General features: G+C 43.6%; 1 protein-coding gene and 1 non-coding gene across 2 annotated transcripts; both read right to left on the bottom strand.

Moving 5' to 3' along the window:
- Positions 1–3451: 3451 nt before the first annotated feature.
- Positions 3452–3524, bottom strand: TRNAG-GCC (transfer RNA glycine (anticodon GCC)). The gene has a single exon. It is a non-coding gene; the product is annotated as a tRNA-Gly (tRNA).
- A 12851-nt stretch (positions 3525–16375) lies between these two features.
- Positions 16376–17201, bottom strand: LOC128128763 (ATP synthase protein MI25-like). Its single transcript, XM_052767570.1, has one exon. The coding sequence runs from the start codon at positions 17015–17017 to the stop codon at positions 16442–16444; it is 576 nt and encodes a 191-aa protein (XP_052623530.1). The 5' UTR covers positions 17018–17201; the 3' UTR covers positions 16376–16441.
- Between the last annotated feature and the right edge of the window lie 7732 nt (positions 17202–24933).

The following is a 24933-nucleotide window of genomic DNA, read 5'->3' as shown; positions in this document are numbered from 1 at the left end:
AGGGCTTGCGGTTCATTACACCAAAGGCTTTCAGTGAACTATTGAAGCTATCGAGAGAGTACCAAATGCTGACGGTAACGAAGGGGCCGATGCGGCCGGTTACCGGGAAAAGGTTCCCGGGAAACTACGTTCCCTTTGTAAAGTAGGCCTTTTTATAACTAATTAGAGTTGACATGAAATGGACCACGGAAGAAGACATAAAAGATGAATGAATGATTCAATCCCTTCCCACTCACACGGGTTCTTCTATTGAAGACCCGGGCGTACATAAGAGCGGAACCTAGATAGAACGCGGAGCACCGGCCCCGGCCACCGATACTGTTACCATGCTTACCAGCTCTTACCATTGCCGCCTATAGATATAGATGGGAGGTAGGCGGGGCTAGCTTGCTTCTCTTCCCCTAACCTGCACATCTTATGTGCGAATAAAAGGAAGCGAGCGGCTCTTCGCTTAGTAGACGGTCGCCGGACGACGACCCCTTCTTGTTCTCGCCCAGCCGCTTCTTTTTTTGTTTTTTTTCTTTTTTGAGAATCCTAGACTAAAGAAGAAGGCTCCTGAATCAGCGCAGGGAAAAATCCGCAAGCAGGAGAACTTTACTAACCTGCCGCCGGTTACTTTATCAGGGCTCCGCAGGAGAAGAAAGAAGGTCCGGGTCCAATTTCTAATGAAGCGAAGGTCCCCCTTACTCCCTATTCTCTCTTCAAGCTTTATAAAGCTCTAAGAGAAAGGGTTGGTTAAGAACTATTGACTGTAAACGATAGCAGTTACAGTCACTCAATGGATATGCTCGACTTTGGAATGAAGATGGATGAACAGGCACTTGAGCCTGGAACTGATGAAATTCGGGGAAAACATGGAACCGATCACTATACCGGGGGGGCGAGACATGACCGCGACTTAAGATTCAAGTACCGTTGAAAAGACTAAAGGAACGGGGGAATGACTACCAGTAATAAAGCACAGGCTAATACGAGCCGACCAGAAGAAGCAAGGCTTTAGATTACCAGATCCTGGACACAATCTTCCTAGAGATGGAGAGCCCCTGCCTTTTCTAGCCTCTCCTTCTTGCTTGCTTACCTAGCTCTTGTCTTAGTGACTCTTCCTCTTTTCTAGGTTTTTCTGAGTGTGAAAACGGTAGATTTTTCATTTGCCAATGAATTGGATCCGCCTCGATTCGATCAATAATGGGATTCTTGGCTAGAGAAAGGTTCTGTGACATGGACGCCCAGCCCAACTCGGTCGGTCGGTTGGCCCACCTAAGATATTAAAAAATTATCGATCGATTTGATCAAATTTGAAAAAGTCTTTCTCACTATTCAGAACAGTGGAGCTTTCGATCAAGATGTTCTCGCCTCCCCCGTTTGGGCTCTCGCTCGAATCGGAACCTTTATGCGTTGGTAGGCTTTCGACTCAATCTAATAGCCTACCTATCGGGCGCCAATAAAAGAGAAAGTTTGCGCATGGGCTCATTATCTGATGCAGAACCGATGCGAGAGGGAGAATCAATATGGGAGAAGCGGGGATTGAGAGCTTTCAAGAACCAGTGGAAAGGAAAGACTTGTTCCCTGCATTCCTTTCTTTCCAAAGAGAGTCATTAGTGCTAGGGCATAAAAGCTTTGATTGAATGAACGCCACCTTGGTTGTATTGTTTTCAAACAAATCCAATGTTGGGCCAAGCGTTGCCAGCCGGTAATAGCCGAAGGCAAAAAAAAAGGGGGAGATAGAGAAGAGGAGATTCAGAAGTGTCACTCCACTCCATGGATAGTGCACAGAAATTCTTCTTTCATTTGCAATTCCTTTCGGGTTGGAAACGTGGGCTGCTGGTGGGGTTGTGCCCCTTCTCCCTCTTCTTCCGCTTTACAACCGGAATAAGGAACCTTAGAATTCACCCCGATTCAAAAATGGGATTTGAGAGGCTAGCGAATCGGAATTGTATGGAATGTCCTACTCCTGCCCGAGCTTTCCGATCAACCAATCCCCTATTTCATTTCAGGGACATCTGTGTTAGGTAGGCCCAGGGATCACTGATTAGTCGAATGAGCCCATCCCTCTGGCCTATCATTTGTTGGTCGATCCGGCTGGCGGCTCCTGCGTCTGGGGCCCCTTTATACTAGTTTGCTGCTAGGAGTCCCTCTAGTCGAATCCATAATCCATAGAAGTCCCAATAGAAGTTTTCTGACATGGCTCTTCCATCGGCGATCTACTGCTCCCTCTTAGTTGCAGATGCCCATGCTTTGATTCGAAAGCCCTAGCCAGTAATGAATCCCCAGGAAGAGAGGACTATTGAATTCCTCCTCCCTTCAGTCCAGTTTGAACCCGTCCCAGCAACGAACACCTTCCTACTGGAAGGCTTTGCTCTGCCCTTCCACTAGAATCCACTCCGGGTCGGAGGAGCAGCTAGTCCAACTTCTTGAGCAGCCGAGATATTGAAGAACGAACATTTGCTTGAATTCCTTGCCTCACCCTGAGATGAGAGGGAAGGTCGATTTGACTCGAATCCTGGACCTGATCTTTAATCCTACACCGGTTAATGATGCGATGGGAGAAGTTTTTCTTTTGTCATTTTTCATCAATGCTGGCCCAGTCGAGGTTCGTCCATGCCCAATCCCAATGGACAAACCTTAGCCCCTAGCTCTATAATCCACCCTACCCAGTCCCTGAAAGCCCTCCCGGGGGCCTAGCCCTCTTTCTTCGAGTCTTAAGCAGCTTTCATCGTTGACGAACACCTGCGCTAATAAGACAAAGAGGGAGTCTATGCCTTGAATGAATCAGTAAAGTAACAACGGATTAGTGGAATGAGGGATCAAGAGACAGATAGGGGGAGAATGGCAATCATTGGTGGACCTTCCCTTGAACGAGTCACGGAGCTCTCAACGGAGTGGTTTAGGTTCTGGAATTCCATCTCTAGTTGGGGCTTTCGGTTCGAAGGTTATAAAATGTGGTGCGGGTTCATCTCTCTCGACCAGTTCAGGTTCAAGGGAGGGTGATCGAGGGGACCCAGACTTGAGATCTCTTCTCTATGGCGGGAGGTCTCTTTCGTATCAAGAGTGTTTTGGGGAGGCCAGGGAAGACGGATTGGATCGAGAGGCGATGCTTATACCTCTTCTTTCTCGATAGGATTCCCATCATTTGAAGTCTCCGGCGAAGGAGATAAGGGCGAGGGACCGAACATGTTCTATCCTCAACCTCCATCCGTCATTAGTAATCTCAATTCGCTTTTCCTATTCACTAGTACAATGCGCGCTACAACTAGCAGCCCCTTACTAGTAAGGGAAAAGGCTAGCGCGCAAGGGCTGATGAAAAGCCAGCAACTTGTTAGGACTAGGTTTTGGCTTGCCCCTTTCTTCTTATTAGGAAGATAGGTTTGGAACCCTATACAAGGGGCTGCTTGCTGCTCACCCCTATCTCTAAAGGGGCGCACACTCGTTACCACTAAACGACAAAGCCGGGAGCAGAAGGAGGGACTTGAACCCTCAACCTCAGCCTTGGCAAGGCTATGCTCTACCAATTAAGCTATTTCCGCCAGCTACGGTAGTGGCGAAGCACTACTGAGCAATTCACGTATCACTTGATACGGACGACTTCTGTTTTTCCGCCGGACCACAGTCTTGACCTCCGATCGAGCTACGAACACAAGTAGGTAGGCTAGGGGGGCGGCAGGGCTGCGCCTTTTCAATCAATCTCCGGCCGCTCCGCTATTGGTGCGAGCTGTAAGGAGTCTTGATCTCGAGTCAAGCTGGGGCGTCATCTGTCTTTTAAGTTAAGTCATTTCCTAAGACGGCTCCTCTTATTCTTTCTACGATAATCCAAACTGCAGCTCCACGAGTCTGCTCGGAACCAGTCGATTCCTGAGCCATTCGTTCTCCCCGCTCTGTTGGCCTTTGCCAGCCACTAGAGCAAGTAAGAGAACCTACAGTGAATGAACTTAAAGAACCGCAGATTTTGACCGGATTGTACACCTTTGTGTCTGGCTATGTATATGGATGTGCATAAAGAAGGGACGGGGCATCTCTATCCTTTTTTAAGGGAAGAGAGAGGGAAGAAGCTGCAGCGGCACCTCACGAACTTCTTACTGGAGCAGTACTATAGGCATTTTCGAGTGTTTGGATGCACGTCTTTTGTTCATATTCCTGCGCAGTTAAGAGAGAAATTGTCCCCAAGGAAACCACTTGTGTCTTTCTTGGATATGCTCAGTCCGGGTATAGACGCTATGACGTGAAATCCAAGAGACTCGATGTATCCTTGAATGTTCTCTTTAATGGGGGCGCTTCTTTCCTTAACCTAATTAATCAGCCCCGGGGGAGAATGATGATGGAGATGTATTGCGGCCTTCTCCTGTTCATCAACTCTAACCACATTCTTCTGCAGTTGATGTTACGGATCAGCCTCACGCTTCAAGCCAGCAGCTTTGCTCAGCATCTTCTGCCGATTGTCAGCCTGTTCAGCTGACCTCAGAGGATTCCAGTCACCCGGCACAGCATGTTTATTCTCGGCAGCGATTACAGTCTCTTTCCCAGGGTCAGACTACTCCATAAGATCAGCAGTCTAGCCCAGTTGCTTCCCTTTTAGGCGCTTCCTCTAGTTAAAGAGTGAATTCAGGAGTTCCAGGCAGGCGATAGGGGCTTCGGGGGGATAACATGAATCGTATAAGCCTGAACCCTCTTAGTTATGTGCTTCCCCCTTCAAGAGCTGGGCTACTACCCTAATCAAGTTCTTCCTAGCGTATAGTATTGGGCAGATTGAGTCTTTCTCTAATATAGTACCTAATAGTTAGATTAAGCATTAGGCGCAACCTCGACTATAAAGCATCCCGTTAATCTCTTCTCTTTCTATCTTCAAGCTTCAAGCTTTTGCCTAGGAGCTCGGATTCCAGTCCTCTCGTTAGAAGGCAGCATAGTTGGAATTTCTTCCTGCGGCGAATAAAGGAAGAGAAAGGGCTCTCTAATGCCTTATTTGTACGATATGATGCAAGAAAGGAATCCTATTAGAGTGATGCAAGTCAGCCTATAAGATGAAACCGAAGATACTAAGCCTGGAATCAGTCGCTCTCTATGTAAATTTCTCTTTAGCAAGAAGCCCTGTGAAAGCTATCAGATAATGACTTGATAGAGGTCCCTCGCTGACGCCTTCATTTTTCTTTTTTTCATCTCTTTATGATATGCTATCTTCCTTTAGCCAGACTTCCCGCATTACTGTGATCAAGAGGAAGCGCTAAGGTCTATCCTTTCCTTAAGTTAAGAGTGAAGGACGGATACTGGCTCTTTAGGACTGATAGTAGCTGCTCTTCTGGTAGTATAGCTGGTACCTCTGCTTATGCTAGCTCTCTTCTTTCTTATGAGAGAGATTCGCAATAGGGGCATTTCTCTGTAAGAAGAAGGCCTGTTACAGCTATCAGATATAGGGGATTTACTTCACCTTGAATAACTATCGAAAAATGGCTTTCTTTTCAGCCGCTTTCATATTTCATTAAGGTAGTTTGCTTACTTAGTGCTTTCGCTAAGGTGACGACTTGAATGACACTTTAATTGTTGATCAGAGGAAAGGGAAGACCTCGATAAGGAAGAAGAACAAGAGCTACATCGGCAGGACTCTCTGCAAGTGGAAGGTCGCATAGGGGCTCTCGGGAAGCTCTTTCCTTTATACCAGAAGGAAGATGGTCGAGGAGATCAGTAGCTAGAAAGCTCCTTTGGGAGAGCAAGGTAGCCAAAAGTCTATTAAAAGTACATCACTATTAAGTCTACTACAGTAGTATCATGAGCATGTAACTACATCCCGGAACCAAGGAGAAGAATACTCTGTAGTAGCAGCAGCAGTGGCCGAGCATCAGTCATCAAGTGAATCAGTAGATGCCCGCGCACGTGAGCAGCAATCACTCCATTGCAGCAAGACAAAAGTAGCATATGTCACATGGTAGATCATATCCAAGCAGAGGTGCACAAGAACGAGCACAACTTCACTCAGAACTTGTGACAAAGACTTGGTGTGCATCAGAACACGACTGAAAGCCCTTGCTGCTTCTTCATTCCAGGTGAAGCTATCTTTATTCAATTCAGTAAATTGGTCAGTGGCTTGCTGATAACCCCATACCCCTTTCAAAATTTTTGGTAATAGCCTGTTAAACCCAGAAAGCCTCTCAACCCCTTGACAGTAGTGGGTTGTGGCCAGCTCAACATGCTGTCAATCTTGCTTTTATCTGCTGATACCCCTTCACTGCTCACCACATGCCCGAAATACTCTAACCTTGCCTGACCGAAAGAGCATTTCGATTTCTTCACAAACAACTTGTGTTGTTTTAAAGTTTAAAACACTATCCTCAAGTGTTGCAAGTGGCTATCTAGGCTGTCACTGTAAATCAAGATGTCATCGAAAAAAACCAGTAAAAATTTCCTCATATAATCCATGAAAACCTCATTCATTAAAGCCTGAAATGAGGCTGGAGCATTAGTGAAACCAAAGGGCATATTAACTCGTAATGGCCCTGGTGAGTTCGAAATGCAGTCTTGTGTATATCATCTTCAAACACCCGAATCTGATGGTAACCACTTCTCAAATCAAGCTTCGAAAATCTCCTGCTACCATGTAATTCATCAAGCAATTCCTCAGGATGGGGAATTTATCTTTAATGGTGATGGCATTGAGTGCTCGATAATCCACGCAAAATCTCCAGGTATTGTCCCTTTTTTTCACCAGCAACACTGGAGAGGCATAAGAACTCACACTTGCCCTGATAATACCACTTAACAGCATCTCCTTGACCTGTTTTTCTATCTCTTTTGGATGTGGGGGTATCTGTAGGGCCTTACACTCACAGGCTCACTACCAGGTTTTAAGGGAATGTGGTGGTCGTGATTCCTCTTAGGAGGAAAAGGTCAGGCTAGTCGCTAAAGGCTTTGGCTTTACTCAAAGAAAAGACTTGATCCAAGGAACTATACAAGTATGGTGGGAGGCCTAAAGTCTTTCACGTTGACCCGGCCCGACATGACGTTTGCTGTGAATCAAGTCTTTCAGTTTATGCATGCTCCTCGACAAGCACATCTACAAGCTGTCAAAAGAAGACTCCGATACTAAGAGAACTATTTGCGATGGGTTCTTCTACCCAAATAACTCCTATGCAGATGGGGCTGGAGATCCACTCCTGCTCTGCGTGTAAAGTAAGACAATGAAAAAGAAGGCTTCGCTTTGTTGCGACTGCCGCCGTCTTCGAGTGAAATATCGTTTTAGTAGTCCCGGTAATGGAGTCTTTCGAGATAAGACTGAGGCTTATTTTTTCTTCGTCGTACGTGACTTTGTCTCAACCGGTAGAAAAGAAGTTAGAAAGAGGAATTGACCTCGAAACTATATATATGAAGGGGCATGTTCAACTTCAAAGACCGGTGTCGCATAATCAGACTGAATGAAAGTTAGAATCACTGACAAAGTACTTTGGTCTCTATTTGTCGCTACACAACGAATATTTAGTCTCAAGCTTCCTGGAGATACTGGATAATTAGGAACTGCGTATCGCCTAGCAGCTAAAGTACTTGGTGAATTAATAAAACCAGTGATGCTGATAAGCGCTTACACTTTTTTCAGAATATAGCAAATAGTCTGATTTCTTTCCATATTGCCTATCAACTGACTAAGATTCCATACCTATCCTGGATTTGAACCTAACTTCTCAACAGACTTAGTAGAGTTCACGACCCTTGCCACTATGACTCCAAGAAAGTTTACGAGGTCAGTGAGCAGTGTCGGGCTTTCTTTTACCTCCTTTGCCCATTAGTCCGTAGTTAGGGCTTCTTAAGACAAAAGAGACTGATACAATTGCATAAGTAGTAAGGAATAGTTTGATAAGAACCAGAGCGGATAGATGGCAAGTAAGACAGTCACAGCAGGGCTATAACCAGCAACCTTCGGTTGATTCATTGAAGTTTAGAGTCAGTGTCTTTCTATCGAATCTGAGTTACCGGCTCTCATTTGAAAGACCGTCCCTATGACATGGTCTTAAAGCATAGTTTGGACTGCCCTAAACTTTAAAGTCTTTGTAAAGGATGAAGTTTCCTATTTCCTCGCCTATCCCTGCCTTTGACCTCGCACCGATGGCTATTGCCAGCTAACGCCCTAAGTTAATAAAAAGCAGCTGAAAGAGAATCCTAAGCATGATGTCTATCGCAGGGCCTTCAGTTCGTTCGCCTTTTAGCCCTTTTATCTATTATGAGACTACCTTCGCGCCTAAGCTCTTCAATTAGCATTCTTATTCTTTCTGTCACCTGCTGGAATATTCGACACGCGAGGAATAGCGTGAAAGGACTCTAAACGACTGGACAAGACAAACTGAGGCTTATTGCTCAATGGAAAGTGAACTACACAAGACGAAATCATAGCCCAATCTCTTTGCCATAGTAGGCCCGATTTTCACCCCCTTTGGCAAGACGAAGAGGGACAAGAGGTTATTCATAGTAAAGATATGGAGAAAGACAGACAGTCGGTCCATCCCCGACTCCTTAAGTGCAGATGAGGCGCGAAGCGGTGAAGCAAGTGAATGCTAACTTTGGTAAGGTATGGAGTCCCTAGTCATTCGATATTCTTTTCGCGACAGGGAGAATTCATTCTTCTTTGGATGGACCAACCCAAACCCTAGAAGGCAAAGGCTGAGAGACATTCATCTCAACACATACACGAGCAAACATGGGATGAGCCAAGGCAAGAGTGCGCTCATCTGCACGAAGGAATCGTCCAAAGGTTCCCACAAGACCTTTAAGGTATGCAGGACTCAAAAATGGCAAGGGAAGGTAGGGAAGCCGAATCCAAACAGCAGAGAGAGAGGATTCATATCTAGGATGAAAATCAGGCGACCAACGAAATAACCTAAACAAGGAGCTGTCAATAATATGAGATTCCCTAGTCCAGGCCTTAACCATATCCTCATGAGAGGAAAGGTGGATCATCACATGCCTGGGATCCAAAAGCCCCACCACCGCAGGCTGGGAAAGCCCCCAAGAGGTATTAGAGAAAAAGTAAAAAAGTCAACGTTGCATCTGCTTGTCTCATTATTGCCGAGATAATGGCCTACTTCTTCACATCCACCGCGCAATGCATGCAATTATTGATAGATAGAAGAATCATGGTATACACTTTACTTGCGTGTACTAGCTAAAGCGTTACGTATGTCTGGTGGAGATCATATTCACTCCGGTACCGTAGTAGGTAAACTTGAAGGGGCAAGAGAGACCTCTTTCAGTTCCTTTTCCCTATCTCAGAAGAGAAGGAAGGGTAGTCAGTTGGTTAACTTCCGACTCCTATACTTTCGTCAAGCAATTAGATCATTATTAAAGGTAATCTCTGTTAAGATAAAGGCAAGGGTTGGTTTTCGCTTGCTCTTTATCGCACTTGGTTATTCCTCGTAAAATGAGTTTGGGGAGGGACTTAAAAGTGAATGCGATCCATTCTTTGCTCTCCTTAGCATTCAGAAGATCGCAACCAGACCCACTCTCGCCCTATCTCATCATCCCGGATTGACCAAATAGCATACCTGCCTGCACACACGAATGGCTAGGCGATCAAAAATGCCATCTTCAGCCCAAGTTTGTCCATGAAGTGCATCCCTGTGGTTCCTACGCGCACCACTGTTGTATCCATTCTTTTCATTCCAGAAAACGAAAGTGTGAAGGGGCCCACCTCACTCATCCCATCTCCCCTTCCTCCAACTGCGCTTAGACCGACAGTGGCAAGAGCTTCTTCTTTGTTCACAGCTTGAGCGGATTCGATTCCGAACCTTTTTTTTGAGTAACTATAGTGATTCCTTCCCTTTCTCTTCCTTCTTTCCCAGAGCTACTGGCTCATTTCACTCTCTTTAAATAAGAAAGACGGGGAGTCACTGGCTTCCTTTCCTCCTAACCAACTCGCTACAGGGTCTATGTAATTGAGCTGGTTCTGTATAAGCAGGGGTGGGGATGACGCTCGTATCCCGTAACTTGTCAGTAGAGTCATTCATCCCTATCTTGGTTGCATTCTTTATCCTGGAAAGCTAGTCTAGTCTCCGCCCCTGTCTCTGGGCAGCCTTCGATCATCTCGGTGAGCCTTCCCCTTATACATGAGAGAGGTCGTGATAAGAGTTTCCGAGTGAGGCGAGGGGCTCCTCTCAATCGACGAAGGCTTGAGTCCCCTACGGCCAGTACAATGCGCTAGTCGCATCTTCTATAAGGCTGGCATCTAATATAAAGAAAGCTGTCCTTGTGGACTTTGTCTCATCTTTTTTTATTAACTATATTCATGCTTCATGAAAAAATGAAGCAATCCGCTTCGCACCTTTATCCCTTTCTTTTTTGGGGGAAAATGCATTCTCACAACTTCCTATTGAATCAAAAAAATGCCTACACCCATGCTCTCTAGAAAAGTCTTCTCCAGAAGTTTTATACTAAGCCCACTTATTCTTATCCCCCTGTGGCTGCCTTTGCTTTTCCCACAATCACAAGCCCACTAGGCATAAAGAAAACAGAGGATCCCCGTGCCAAAGCAGGCATCTTTCTTGGCTATCCTTTTGGCCAAATCTTTTCTCTCTCATATATGATTCTTCTTTCAAACCATTTACACTTCCAGGAGTATCAGCGCAGCTTCGATAGGACAATGTTTGAAGAGCTCTTACGCGGGAAGTCTTTCGCTCTCTCTTATTCAGTTCGAATCCTCAGTTATTTGATAAAGCTAAATTCGAGAATAGAATAAAGAATCAAATCATAGAGTTAAGATCTCTACCGAAAGGGAGAGGAGAACAAATCAAGATCGACTGACTTACAGGAAAGAAGCTAAACTCGACTGCTTGGACAGAGTGGGATAGATCTATGGCCAGAGGTGGAGACGGATAGGTAGCTAGACTTCCAAGTTGCGGCACGAAGTAGCGAAGACTGTTTAGTTAGATTTTTCAGATGCTGGAGTGAGTTCTTGAGAAAGAACAGAACTAGACTTCAAAGGATAAGTCGGAAGAAGATCAACCGAGAGTCCCCGGCTTTCATATGCTCTTTATAAAGTAGTTTGAGGGCCTTAAGAAAGGTAGACCGTCGGGGTAAGGAAAGGGTTGATGTACATTGATTTTTCATATATAGAGAGATTCCCCTGTATAGCTAGCCTTCTTCTTCAGCAGATACTCTGCGTAGTATACCTATGGGCGGTACATTTAATCAAACAAAGCCTCTCGACTTGCTTGTTGGTTCGCGGGTCTGCTTCTCTTTTGATCCACGGTCTGCCACCGATAGGTGGCCGATCGTGTTTCTTGAGAGGGTTGTATCCAAGTTATTCGACCAGGATTTATCCGAAGCGGTTAGTTTCCTGTTATCTTATCTGGTGGTGAATTTGATGCCCCGTGGGTGACGACCCCGGGCTCTACTGTCAGATTTCTGAGTGGGTACCCGTTGGGCTATCTTGGCGCATGGCCTCTTTTCGCGTTGTCCCACCACCTAATTATTTGGTGGTGTGCAGAACTTGTGTACCCGGGAAGGGTGTTTACCAACTACGCCGTCCCCGGGGATGACGTAGTAATTGTGGATGAGAATGTCGCGACCCGTTACAAGGAGTCCCTTGACCTCCTGCAGGTGGTTATTTCGAAAGAGAAATCACTAATATCAAGGAGTGGGTCCGCGGAATTCGCGAATAACTTTAGGGTTCGAGATTTGACAGTCGATCTCCCCCCGGTATCCATTAAAAAGCGTTATTAAACACTTTCCACCCCTACGGGTTGATGGCTGTTGCTCACCGTTATTCGGTGCGTGATTTCCGTTTGCTTTGTAGGCTGGGTGGAGCTGGATATCGTGTTCTTGCAAGGCTAGACCATAGGCGCCCGAGGCGGTATTCCCATCTTGTGGTTATGGGGCTAAAATTGCTCTCTCCTTCTTACCCGCTTGATTTCTGGTTGGGTAAGGGACGACCACTCAGTCCAGAAGCTCATGGGCGTTTGGTGAGACTCCTTCGAGCCAAACTTAAGCCCCGGGAGCTGATATTGCCCCCCGATGAGCTGTTCGAGACTGAGGAATCTAGATATTTCCTGGAGTACTCTCTCCTTTATGGATGGATGCGCCAGTGGTTAAACTACCTTAAATGGTATCACCTTACCGCACTTTCCCCTTGGGTTACCCTCGAGAAACTGTTTAGCGGTCCGGTTGTCTCGCACTCCTGGAGGATGGTCGCGGTGGACGAAGACCTCATTCGCTTCTCTTTGGAAGTTGTTTATAGAAGTGCGCTTTTCAAGTTCATTAATCAGGCTGTGAAGTGAAGGTCACAGGGGCTATGAGACCCGGCGTAGTAATTTGGAAGCCCTAGTAGTAAGCAGAAAATGAAAAGCTTATTCATAAGCTCAAGATAGCCAAGATGGAGTAGGGCTAGTCTAAGACAAGACAGACCGATCTATATTCTCCTGCTCGCCTTTACAAGGTTTCCTACTCACTCTATTGAGTTACAGCCGGGTTCTGCAAGGAAGCATCTCGACAGGCCCGCAACCAGTGGTTGATGACCCACCCGAGCTCTCCATACTCTATTTATCAAGGCGAGTTTTACCAACCCTGCCATCCTAGAACGTTAGCGTACAAGAGGGGCATTTCTCAATTGAGTTAGTCACACATGGAATCTCAGATGTGGAAGTTTTCTTCCGATTTCTTTGGCGTTTAGTTGGCTGCACTCTAGGTCTCACCTAAGATCCTTAGTCTATCCGAGGCTCTCGTTAACTGGGGCACGATAGAACCGATGGTCAGTACCTCTTTACTAGGGAAGGGGTTCCCGGGAGAGAGCTCTGGTTCGTGCGCATTAGAAGTAGACATGAGTGGTTGTCTTAGCGCGCATCGGAAAGACCTTGCCTCAGTGCCTTTGAGGGATTCCTTCTCGCTTGCTTGCTGTCTAAGCTCTTCGATCCTGCCCTGCTTTGATTCTTGCGCTTGCTTGTGCCCCCTTCTTTCTTTGGCGCTTGCCTGGATCGCTATCTTACTAGCAGTAGTGCTGTTTTCTATTTGAGCTTCCCTTTTTCCTTTTATCGAGCATAATGATTCGAATCGGGCTTTTTGGTAAAATTCTTTGCCGAAAGAGTTCTCCCTTATCGGATGGCATCAGATGCCGGTGGCGGTTAGCGTTCTTTATGGGTATTATTCGGTGCCAGTGGCCTCTTAGCTTTGTGGGCGATATCGGATGGTTGGTATCTCACCGCATAAGTGTCAGGGATGGCGTAGTTCATTAGTGCTTTCCCGAGGATGTCTGTGCGTGCTCTCCCGTCTTTAGTCTTTCTCGGCGTCAACCCCAAATACGAAAAAAATAATTTGAGCATTACCCGCTCTATCAGATAGGACGACCTACTCCTTAGTTGAACCAGACTTTGCCACTCACCTTCATCCGAAAAAGAAAGAGACCGCACGAAAGCAGTTTTTCCTAAACGGTGATACCGCCAGGTTTGAAACTTCAATCTTTTAGCAGCTTGTGGGGCCTGGCCTGAAGGTGATATTAATACCACTCCGGCCCCTGCAGCCCCCAAAGTGCTAGATCCATCGAAGTAGAGAGTCCACCTCTGCAAAGGCGAGGACTTCTTCATTGAGCTCCACTGGTTCGAAAACATTCATGGCATGATCTGCCAAGAAGTCTGCAAATGCCTGTCCTTTGACCGCCTTCATAGGAACGTACCGAAAAGTGAACTCGGATAGCCCTAGGATCCACTTCCCAATTCTCCCCTTCAACACGGGTCTGGTCAGCATATACTTAATCAGGTCCGTTCGAGCAATTACCAACACTGTTGTGGAAAGGAAGTAGTGTCGGAGCTTGGTTGCTGCAAAGTAGAGCGATAAGCACATCTTCTCGATCGGCGAATAATTCTTCTTAGGGAAGACCCTGCTGAGATAATACACGGCCTGCTCCTGCCCTGAATCAGATCGAATTGGGGCATAGGGGATGATTGTAGATAGACCATCAGCATAATCAATTCTCGTAAACCAAGAACCATCAAGCAATTTCATGCTTTTGTTCCTAATTGGGTAAACCGGCTCATTCGCCTTTACCACTCCACTCTGTTTGTAGGAAGGTACTTCCGGCCCTCCTCAAGGATACCCGCAATGATTGGGTCAAGATTTTTAGGTTGTGATGTAGGAATAACCATTTTCTCTATACCCCCCATCTGTGTATAAGGGTCAGCAAGCTCCGAATCCCGTTTGTTCCTTTCTTGGGTCAAGGAGCAATTTCAAACATTTCCATTTTGATATTGGATTTCCCTTTTCAAGATGTCTCAGAGCAAGCAAAGTCTGACCTTATCTACTTATAAGCGCAGAGGGAAAGTAGCAACTTTATTTGGACCATAGGGGGCTTCCTTCCGAACTACGGATAGGCTACCGGGCTTTGCACTTCGGCCCGTGAGAATACCGTGCTCTATCTCTTCTCTCACCCGACAAAGAACTATCGTCTCGCTTTCGCTATTTATTGCAAAAAAAGAAAAGACAAGGGGGGGACATAAAGGCCTTACCCCTGAACATCAAAACAAGCTAGGGAGCTCTAAAAAAGAACATGCCTTGGCTATGAACAGGCTTTTTAGAATCAAAAGGAAGAGACCCTAAGCTATTAAATAAAATGGAGTCTGAATGAGTATGACCATAAGCAGCCAAACAATCTGCAGCTTTGTTGTCCCCCCTAAAGACATGAGATAATTTCGATAAAGAAAAATGTCCTTTCCCAGCAAGCACAACTCACTAGCATGATCCTAAGAAAGCCACACTGTGATTTTGATTTGGCACCATTAAACCAGGAAGCCAAAAGATGGTGAAGAGAGGAGCTTTATAAAAGAAATCCACATTGAGACTAGGAGAGAAATGAGACCCTATTATCCTAGGAATATCACTTTGAGAGAGGTGATCCACTCTTTCTATGCAAGGAGAGGAACAGCAAACACATTTGGAGGCAAAATTCATTCCAAACCTGGGAAAACTGCTATCAACAGCAATGGCATTCTTAATTAGTCTTAGTTTCCACAAAAAAACACCCATTTTCAAGGGCAACCATTTGTTCCAAAGATTTTGATAAAGAGATCTCTAGCCAGTCTCTTCTTTTGAGAGGACAACTCAATCAACTCGGCGGATCCCCTCTTGTCAAAATACTGAAAGCGAGAGTGAAGCATGTGTTTCGTTTACATTCTAACTATTTTACCATAGTTAAGAGAGTCAAGACGATCTTCCTTTTCTTTTGCCCTAAGCCCCAGTCATCCGTGGAGCCTTTTCATATCATAGCTAGGCCTCCTCTTTTTCGATGACTTAGGAGGGAAATTCTCTTCTCGCAATTAGGAGTCAGTGGATGACATCCCATTCTACGAGTTTACTTACGGCTGGAGTAAGCAGAGAGTCAAAAAAGTCCAGGGAAGCTTTTCAAGTAAGATTCGAACCTACGCCCGACTAGTTAGTTACCAGCCGACCGCTCTACCACTGAGCTTGAAATAAAAAAAGGGGTTTTCCGGTGATTAAGGTAAGGTCTTGGGTCGAAAAGTAGGTATAAAGATATGCATATTTGAACAAAAAATGTAACTAAGCCCTTATCAAAAACAACTATTCCAAAGAACCGGTTTCAATAATCTGAATAAAGCCATTATCGTCCACAGATATGAAAGCCCCAATACAAGTAACTGGGTCGCCCCCTGGGACTAAACACATAACCTTTCCAACAAGACCTAGTCCATTCAAGAACTCCTCCCATTTGGGTACATGAAATTCCTTCCATTTTACAATCCCAAGAGGAACGCTAATTTCATAATCATAACGAGCGTGTGGCATTTTTATAAACTGTTCTTCGAAAGCTTGGTAAAATTCATCTAAAAAAAATTGAATAAGACGGGAGCTCTAAAATCAATAGTTGGTATTCCTTCCTTAGACGACCAATCTTTCCCAGTCTTGTCTATAATGGGCGAGTGAAGAAAGGATGATACCTGAAAATCTTTTGATCTTTCACCACAGATTCCAGTTTAGACAAAAGACGCGAACGGGAAAGGATATGCGTCTGCAATCAAAGTGGATACTTGTTCTTGATGGTTAGGTTACCTTGTTGAGCGCCCGATAATCAATGCCCAAGGCTCCCTTTCTGGAATAAAACAAGGGCTCCCCAACCTTTTCCCCAGCAAGATAGGGAAAAAGAGCCTTGGAGGCTGGAATATAAATAGGAAAAAATGACTTCCTTCAATTCTTTCCTGAGTTCAACCAAGCCCCTTAACTAATAGATGCTAGTTGGGGGGGCCATCTGCTAAACCCAGCCCCACTCTAAGTAAGTTAAGGGGCTTTGGCTCCAGGCTCCAACTTGATCTTGTGGTAGACTGGCCCTCCTAGGGGGCACTTGGCAACTCACTCGTGGGGCATGAAATCCCCAAATTCCTAAAGTACTTGCTGCACTTCTTGGGAAAGAAGTCGTCTTGGTATTGGATCCGCTCTTCTCTTAGCATGAACATGAATTCTATTCTATTCGTCTTCTTTATTCAGCCCCCACCCGAACCATTCTTAAGACCACCAAGCCCTCCCGAATGAGTTCTACTATAGAAGCTTTCAACGTAGACCCGGGGACAAATCTTTCACTCACTGAGAAGTGAAAACCTGTGACTAGATCGTCCTGAAGACGGATGCGACGGGAAGAAGTGGCATTTGGAAGTGTTGCTGACTTAACATTTAGGTTTCGGCATAACAAAGCTTGCACTGTCTTTTCGTACTTAGGCGCACTGCGTGCCATTGGTAATGATTCTACTACGGTGCCACAAATTCGCAAGCTGATCCTAAGTAATCGTTGTTGTTCATTGGATTCCGGAGGAACTACTTCGTTAGGATTGAGGAATTGCTGTGATTCTTCCTGAATAGCCTGGATTCTCCCGTCGAGAGTCTCTTTGAAAGTCTTACCTAAACTCTTCCGACTGAATATGATAAAGCCTATAAAACAACGAGCTACTATCATTTCTTCATTATAGATTGAGATCTTCTTCGAACTTGATGCACAAATAGATAGAATAGCAGCAAATAGCATCTTTCTAGCCTGCATATTCGTGGAACTCAATCTCATTTAGAAAGCCTTCTCTCTATCTTTTAGCAACTGAACGGGAAGTGGTTTAGGAAAGGACTTTAGAATCGGATGCGCTCGCCCAGCGAGAAAGGCCCTGACCCTGCCAACCAAGTCAAAATAAAAAAGAAAGAAGAGAACGAAAAGAGAACTTCGTATTTTGCTAACTCTCTAAGAGTCATGTTTAACCTTGAATGCTATTAATAGATTCTACAGCAATAGTCCCTCGGACTCGGAAAGTAATAACGAAAATGGCTAACCCAATAGCAGATTCCGCAGCTGCCACCGTTGGAACCAATGAAGCAAATGATTGACCCATCATATCATCCGAAGAAACGGAAAATACCAAAAAGTTCGAATTCACAGCTAATAACATTGATTCAATTGGCATTGACATAATAGGAATATTTCGTCTATTAAGGAGGATTCCCCGAATACCTGAAATAGAGATGATCATAGAAAATGTGAAATATTTGATAGGATCCGTTTCGGGAACGTAGAATGTAAGAGAAATTCAAATGTTAGAACTCCAGAACCTCATTAGAAAACATAGTTGATTAAATCGAGGAGATTGTAAATCTCTTCCCATAACCAACTATGAGTTCCATTTGATTGTAAGTCATAAAAATCCCTGACTAGGCTACTTAAATCGTCCGCATTTACAGCCCGAACAAGGTCCGCCATGGACCATTCGGGAGGTAACTGCCTTTCGGTTTCATTTAGTAATTGGTTTAATGTATGACTTATGCTTTCCAGGATTTCCGGAAATGGTGGAGCGCTTTGCGCCTCTGACTCAGTACTTGATAGACTATCTAATGAAGAATCTGCGGATCCCAAGAAGTACTTACTTGAGCTCGGCTGGTTACATGCATCACACCCTTTTTTCTTCAAAACCTTTTTGGATAACTCTATTTTTTAGAATATTTTATTAACTCCTCAGTTTGAGTTCATACACACCTAGAGTGTGCCCAAATCCCTCAAACCAAGGCTCTGTTACCAACTTGAAATGTCTCAAAAAATTGTGAGTAAAAATTTCATTTTAAATAAGTCAAAACTATTCATTCATTATTCCAAAAGACGATTATAATAAAAGTATTCTCAAAACAACAAAGTAAAATCATAAACAGTAAATGCGGAATAAATCTCCAGAGGATGCAGTGCGGTTAAGTCAGACCCTTCCTTTTGAAACGAAAAGTACCTGAAAACATTTTAAACATAAAGCATAAGCACAAAGCTTAGTGAGTTCCCCATAATACCATATACCATACAACAACAGGCGCTGGCCAATGCGTATAACGAGCCTCGCCCTAACTCACATAATGGGCCCCACCCAATAAGTATAACAGGCCCTGCCCTAAGTTGCATAACAGGCCCCACCTAAGATACAAAACATGCAAATATCGCACAGACAACTAGCATCCTACAAACATACTCCAGTGGGCCGGTATTGGTGCCTTCGACCCACGAGTACAGTGAATAGACTCACCCGAACTACTCATATAAAGTACTAGAACCTTCCTTTAAAATGTCACTCTAGTTACTTAAGTAAAAATGTGAAATATATGCTAATCCATGAAAACACACATCATTTCTTTAGTAAGTCGTTAGTGGAGCGTGCGTGGTTAACCGACGTACCAATGTGTGACTATAAAGTCGAAATAATGGAACAAATCGAAAATTATCCTTGTTGAAGAAGCATGCGTGGTTTATCGACATGTCAATTTGAGATGACAAATGACATCGAGGTTGTAACATCCATAAAATTCATGAAAAATTTAAACTTTTAAAGCCAATCCACAAATCATTATTGTTAACAATTTAGTTTTCAAAACATTTTTAATATCAAAGTTTTCCCAAAATCATAAATCAAAACACAAGGAGGTGTATGATCACGCCTTCGCCTTCCCGCGATCATCAGAGGTACCTAAAACATAACCCAAAACTGCAAACACAAAAACTTAGTGAGTTCCCCCCCCCCCCCCCCCAAAGTACCAACACAACACATATCAAAATAATACCAACAAACAACATGCATACAAAGCCTTCAGTCTGACTACACCGGCCTACAATCTATCTTGTATGCTCACAGAACCTTCATCATGACTGGTACGCCTCATCGGGACTTCATCCTATCTGGAACGTTCTTCGGGCCTTCGGCCGTATTGGTACGCCCTACTGGCCTATAGTCTATCTGGGACGCCCTAGGTCTCTTGGCCTTGAGCACATAGCAAGACCCCCTCAACCTAACGTACCATCACATATCAACATATACCATATCAAACCCTAGCTAGCATATATAGACAATCATACACATCTAATATATCACTAAGCATAGAATCATCTTATATACCAGGATACATATCTAATAGATCACTACAACATACAAGAATGCGATAAACCAGGATACCAATCCAAAGGGGCAAGTTGAATTGGTGCCTTCAACCCAATACTATAGTGAGGAAGACTCACCTCACAGACTGAACATAACTGATGAGGTCCGACTTCGACTCTCAGCTCTTTAACCGATACCTATTTCCACCAAGTGACCAATTCCATCAAAATCCCAAAATACCTAAAATACCTTCAAGGTCAAACTTGGTCAAAGTCAAAGTCAACTGGTGAACCCACTAAGTCAACTGTGTCAACCTAGTCGAGTTAACTCAACAAGGCTAACCCATGTGAGTATGTGGGGCATACTCCAGAGGTATGCTTAGTGTACGTGAAGCCTCGTAGAAGACCACCATTGGGGCGGTTGACCAAGTACACGGGGCGTACTCCCATGTATGCAGTGCGTACCCTCGCAGCCATTAATCTCCATTTAGTGCTTAATGGCTTAAGCCCTTAAGCCTATATTTCAAATCCATGACCAAAACACACCCTACAGTGATAAAGTTTCCAACTTTATGACTTTACATGTCTAATAAGATCTTAACATATGGTCTTAATCCATTAAGACCTCATACAAGATGCATGGAGCAAATCTAACCAAAGGGACTTCATTTTTATAGCTAAGGAACCTTCATGGGGCATGAAAGGATAGCTCAAAATGACAAGAACAAACCATGCACAAGATGCGACCTTTGGGACAAGAAAAGTAACATAAAACACCCAAAAATGGGATCTACCAACCAAGACATCAAGGTATAGACTTTATACCTTCTTGAGCTTCTCAAGAAGGTAAAGATCCCATATCCACAAGCTTGCTTCCACTTCAAGGCTCCTTAATGCAATTTCTTCCTCCTTCAACACACCAAGAACAAACTCTTGAGCTTAAAACACACACTAAGAAGGATAGGGTTTTCAAAAATGTCTCAAAGGATGTGGAGGCTGAAAATGTGAGGAGAAATGAGATATAATGTTTCTTAAATACCACTTAAACCCTAAAAAGTAGGGTTTCCTCCTGAAGATAGTACGTCCCGCGTACATAAGTGTACGCCCAGTGTAATAGGGCGCACCCTAGTATGCTTAGTGTACACACATGCACACATGGCGTACTCTTCCTGCCATAATTACGAAATTGCCACTAGGGATCAAAGCATAACTTTTTAGACTTAGGGACCAAAATGACATGAAATAGAATTATAAGGATGAATTTAGAAGTACCTGAACATTGGGATGTTACAATTCTCCCCCACTTGAACTAGACTTCGTCCTCGAAGTCTGTCACAGTGAACAACTCATGATAATGCTCCTGCATCTCAGCCTTCGGCTCACAGGTCCACTCGGAGCCCCTACGGTGCTGCCATCGTACCTTTATGAAAGGTATTTATGTCACACCCCCAAACCAAGGATGGCGGAAATGTCCGGGGGTGGAGGACTTCATGTATAGTATCACAACAACGTGTATAATAGTGCTCAAAGTAAAATACAACCATCATAAATATAATTGAAAAAGTTACACCAAAGTATATGTTTACATGATTCAAATCAATTACATTATGATACAAAATGAACTGTTTAACGATTTATCATCCCATCCTCAAAACGCTGTTGATTTCCTGTTACACTAAATTCCTGAGAATACAAGTAGTTTTGAAAAGTGTCAACACAAAGGTTGGTGAGTTCATAAGCTTTTGATAGTAAGAGTTTGAAAATCGATCTTTGTAAAGAGATGTATGTTACCAAGAAAAATCCAATATTTTCCTTATAAAAGGTATGTGGTCCTAAATACCAGGACCGAAAATGAACAAGTATTTGTCATACTTAAAGATGTAAAAGTGGTTTCAAATTGGCGTAAAACCCTTTCTGATTTGAGAAAACTCCCGTAATGAATGGTGTGTAGTCTTAAATGCCAAGACTGAAAATATACAGCAATATTTGTAATTGATATAAAAAGTGATTTCAAATTCACATAAAACCCTTTTTGATATGAAGACGTACAAGTAATTTTCCATACATAAAGTAATTTCAGTGAGTTAAATCGACATAACTCGCTAATTTAAAGTTAGAACCCGTAAATCTTATGATTTGTTAATACCACATGTGAGCTATCATAACCATACTTGACTTAGACGACCTCGTAATTGCGACGTTCTTCAGGCGTCGCGAAACTGAAATGACACTTGTCACCACAAACCTGCCGGTCTAGCTGTTGCAAGCAACACATGTGTGGGTTTGTGAAACCCAATATAGATCTATACACAACTATCACGATCTCCCTACAAGAGACTCTGGTTACAATTTACAGGACTTTTTGAATTGGTTACTTTGGAAGTAACCCGAAGCGAATGACTCACAAATTTATTCATTAACAGATTTACGTGAACTAAACTGAAAACCTTTGGTAAATAAGTTTGAGAAGTAAATGATACATAAACTATACCTATTATAGTTTATCCAAAACATTTGTAATGTATAAGAACTCTTTTATGAAAATGCATTAGTGTTTTGAATCCATAAACTATGCTCATTATAGCTTAATATACGTGTTCTAAATGAATGAATAATCTTATCATGAATGACTAAGTTTCAGTTTATGATGATAAACTAACAAGGAAACACATTCAATATTTAGAACTTATTGTTATACACTTTGCTCAACATAATACAAAGTGTTATGAAAGTTATATGTTGTTAACTAAATTTAACCTTTCTGTGCTGTTTTAGAAAAGTCATAGAAAAATCATACGAAGTCGAAAACTAAATCCGTAAATTCTGAGGGTTCCCAAAATGTGTCTAGTTTACTTATAATTTTATCATTATTTTTAATAACCTTCAACTTGGGTGAAAAGGTCCATAATCACAGACTGGTCCGGATTGGTGTTTGAAATGATGGGCAGTTTTGTAAAAATCACCATAAATTGTAGAAAAATCGTATGGAGATGTGAAAGTAGTAATTTTAAAGCTAAGAACTTGAACTATTTGCACCTAATACAGTTTTGAAAACTAAAATGTTTAAGTTGGCCAAAACAGTCCGTGAATGGAGTCCAACTTTTCTGATGAAAGCTGTTAGAAAAGTTTAGTTATGTTCTTGGTGTTTTAACTTGTATTCCCCCCCCCCCCCCTAAAAACTTGAGAAAACATGAAAATGTAGGGGTATGAACATTTCAGTAGATGGATGGTGGAGAAAAGAAGTGTTCAAGTCAAGAACACTTTGGAAGATCGCCTGAAGATTCGAAGATCTAACACCAATAGTATGGAGTTTGTGTAAGATATCTATGATTTGAGTAGAAGGAAGTGAAATAATCATATGGGGGATGTTAATACTTACCAAAAGTAGAAGAAAAGCTTGGAGTATAGCCTTGAATCTCGAATTTTATAGAGAGAAAATGAGAGAAAGTGAAGTTTGTTCTTGATGGAGGAATGAGAGGAAATGAAGGAAATGTGAGGAGAGAGGAGGGTTTTCTAACCCTTGACCAAGTGTGTATTTGGAAAAAGGTGGGGAAAGTACCATGAAATGACTAGGTATGGGCTAATGGTGAATAGTGACATGGAGTGGGTATGGGAGTGGTTGCTTGTGTCATAGAATAAAAAAAAGTCAACACTCCACCTCTTGTACTTCACCCGCTCTTCTTGGATAAGGTTTATCCCCAAAAACGTGGATAAATAATAAATATGGGGCCTTATATGTTAAAATAAGGTTTTGGGTGAAAATCCCGCGTTAAAACAATTAAAAACGGAGCTAAAATGAAATCGTAGTCGAAAACCGGAAAGAACTGCTCTTCCTGCGAGGCTTCTCGTAAGGGGGCCGAAGGTTCGGTCCCTTCTGGTGCTGGGCCGAAGCGAAACGAGGCGAAACAGCAAGAAGCGAAAGGGCAGGCTCGGTCCGAAGCATTAGGAGCGAAATAGACCGAAATGAACAGTAACTTCGGGTTCGGGCTTGTGCGAGGTTTGGGCCCGAGAGCACCCTTCGGGTTCGGTTCAGCAGCCTTCGGGTTCGGTCCAAGAGGGTTCGGTCCCTAAGAGGACTTTCGGCCCTAAGAGGGGTTTCGGGTCCTTAAGCCTATTTTACTCGTTTTTACCCCGTTTCAAGCCGTTTTTGACCCGGTTAAGGGTCGGAATGACCCACCCGAATGACTTCAAAGAGTTACGGGAACTTTTGAGAGAGATTTGGGAGAGATTTCACATTCTTGGAGAGATTTCTCATACAAAGAGAGGTTTGGGAGAGATTTCACATACTTGGAGAGATTTCTCATACAAAGAGAGATTTGGGAGAGATTTCACATACTTGGAGAGATTTGGGAGAGATTTCACATACTTGGAGATATTTCTCATACAAAGAGAGATTTGGGAGAGATTTCACATACTTGGAGAGATTTGGGAGAGATTTCACATACTTGGAGAGATTTCTCATACAAAGAGAGATTTGGGAGAGATTTGACATACGTGGAGAGATTTGGGAGAGATTCTCGATAAAGAGAGATAGAGTGAAAACGATTGAGGGAGGTTTCGTGTGTGACAAATGTGAGTGTCTGGCTTCGCAATGCAAGGTCTGTAAACCCTGTTAAGCCTTGTTTAAGGATCTTACACACTCCCGATGAGTATGCAACATTGTTTTATCGGTTTGGCTCGTCACTTACCACAGTTTTAGGTTAAGGAGATCTAGATGTACGTACTTTTCGATTTATGATCTCTCATTAGAATAGTGAGTTGTTTAGAAATTACATAATGTAAACTCTAGTATCCACGGCTAATTGAGTCGAACGGTTTGACTTGTTGACTTAAGTTGACTTTGACTTGACCGGAAATTGACGGTTGTCACAATTTCCTTGTTATGTAAAACCTTTATCTTCCTTTCCAGGATAGCCATCGGCCTCTCCACATAGTTAAGACGATCATCGACCTGAATATCATCTAAAGAAACCACTGCATCCTTGTCTAAAACGCACTTTCGTTGCTACGAAACATGGAAAGTGCTGTGAATCTGATTAAGCTCCTCAGGAAGATCCAATCTGTAAGCAACCTTGCCAACCCTGGCAATCACCCGAAATGGCACAATATACACGGGGCCCAACTTCCCCTTCTTCCTAAAGCGTATCACAGTTTTCCAAGGTGAGACCTTCAGTAATACCATGTCGTTGACCTAAAACTCCAACTCAGATCGGCACCAGTCGACATAACTCTTCTACCGAATCTGAGTGGTCTGCAGTCTCTGCTTGATCTACGTAATCAAATCCATGGTCAGAAGGACCACTTCGTTCTGCCCCATAACCCTGTGACCAACCTCACCCCAACAAACCGGGGTACGACATTTCCACCCATACAGGAGCTCGAAAGGCGAAGCAGTAATGCTGGAATGATAACTGTTGTTGTAGGAAAACTCCGCAAGAGGCAGGTAGAAGTCCCAGCTCCCACTGAAATTGATAACATATGCCCACAACATATCCTCAAGGGTCTGTATTGTCCACTCACACTGGCCGTCGGTCTGCGGATGATAAACAGTGCTGGAGTGCAACCTCGTGCCCAGTTCCTCATGGAAC

This window comes from Lactuca sativa, chromosome 9 (assembly GCF_002870075.4).
Source record: "Lactuca sativa cultivar Salinas chromosome 9, Lsat_Salinas_v11, whole genome shotgun sequence".
In the NCBI taxonomy this organism is placed as follows: domain Eukaryota; kingdom Viridiplantae; phylum Streptophyta; class Magnoliopsida; order Asterales; family Asteraceae; genus Lactuca; species Lactuca sativa.
The sequence above is the reverse complement of the archived record's forward strand: the minus strand, read 5'-3'. Positions and strand labels throughout refer to the sequence as shown.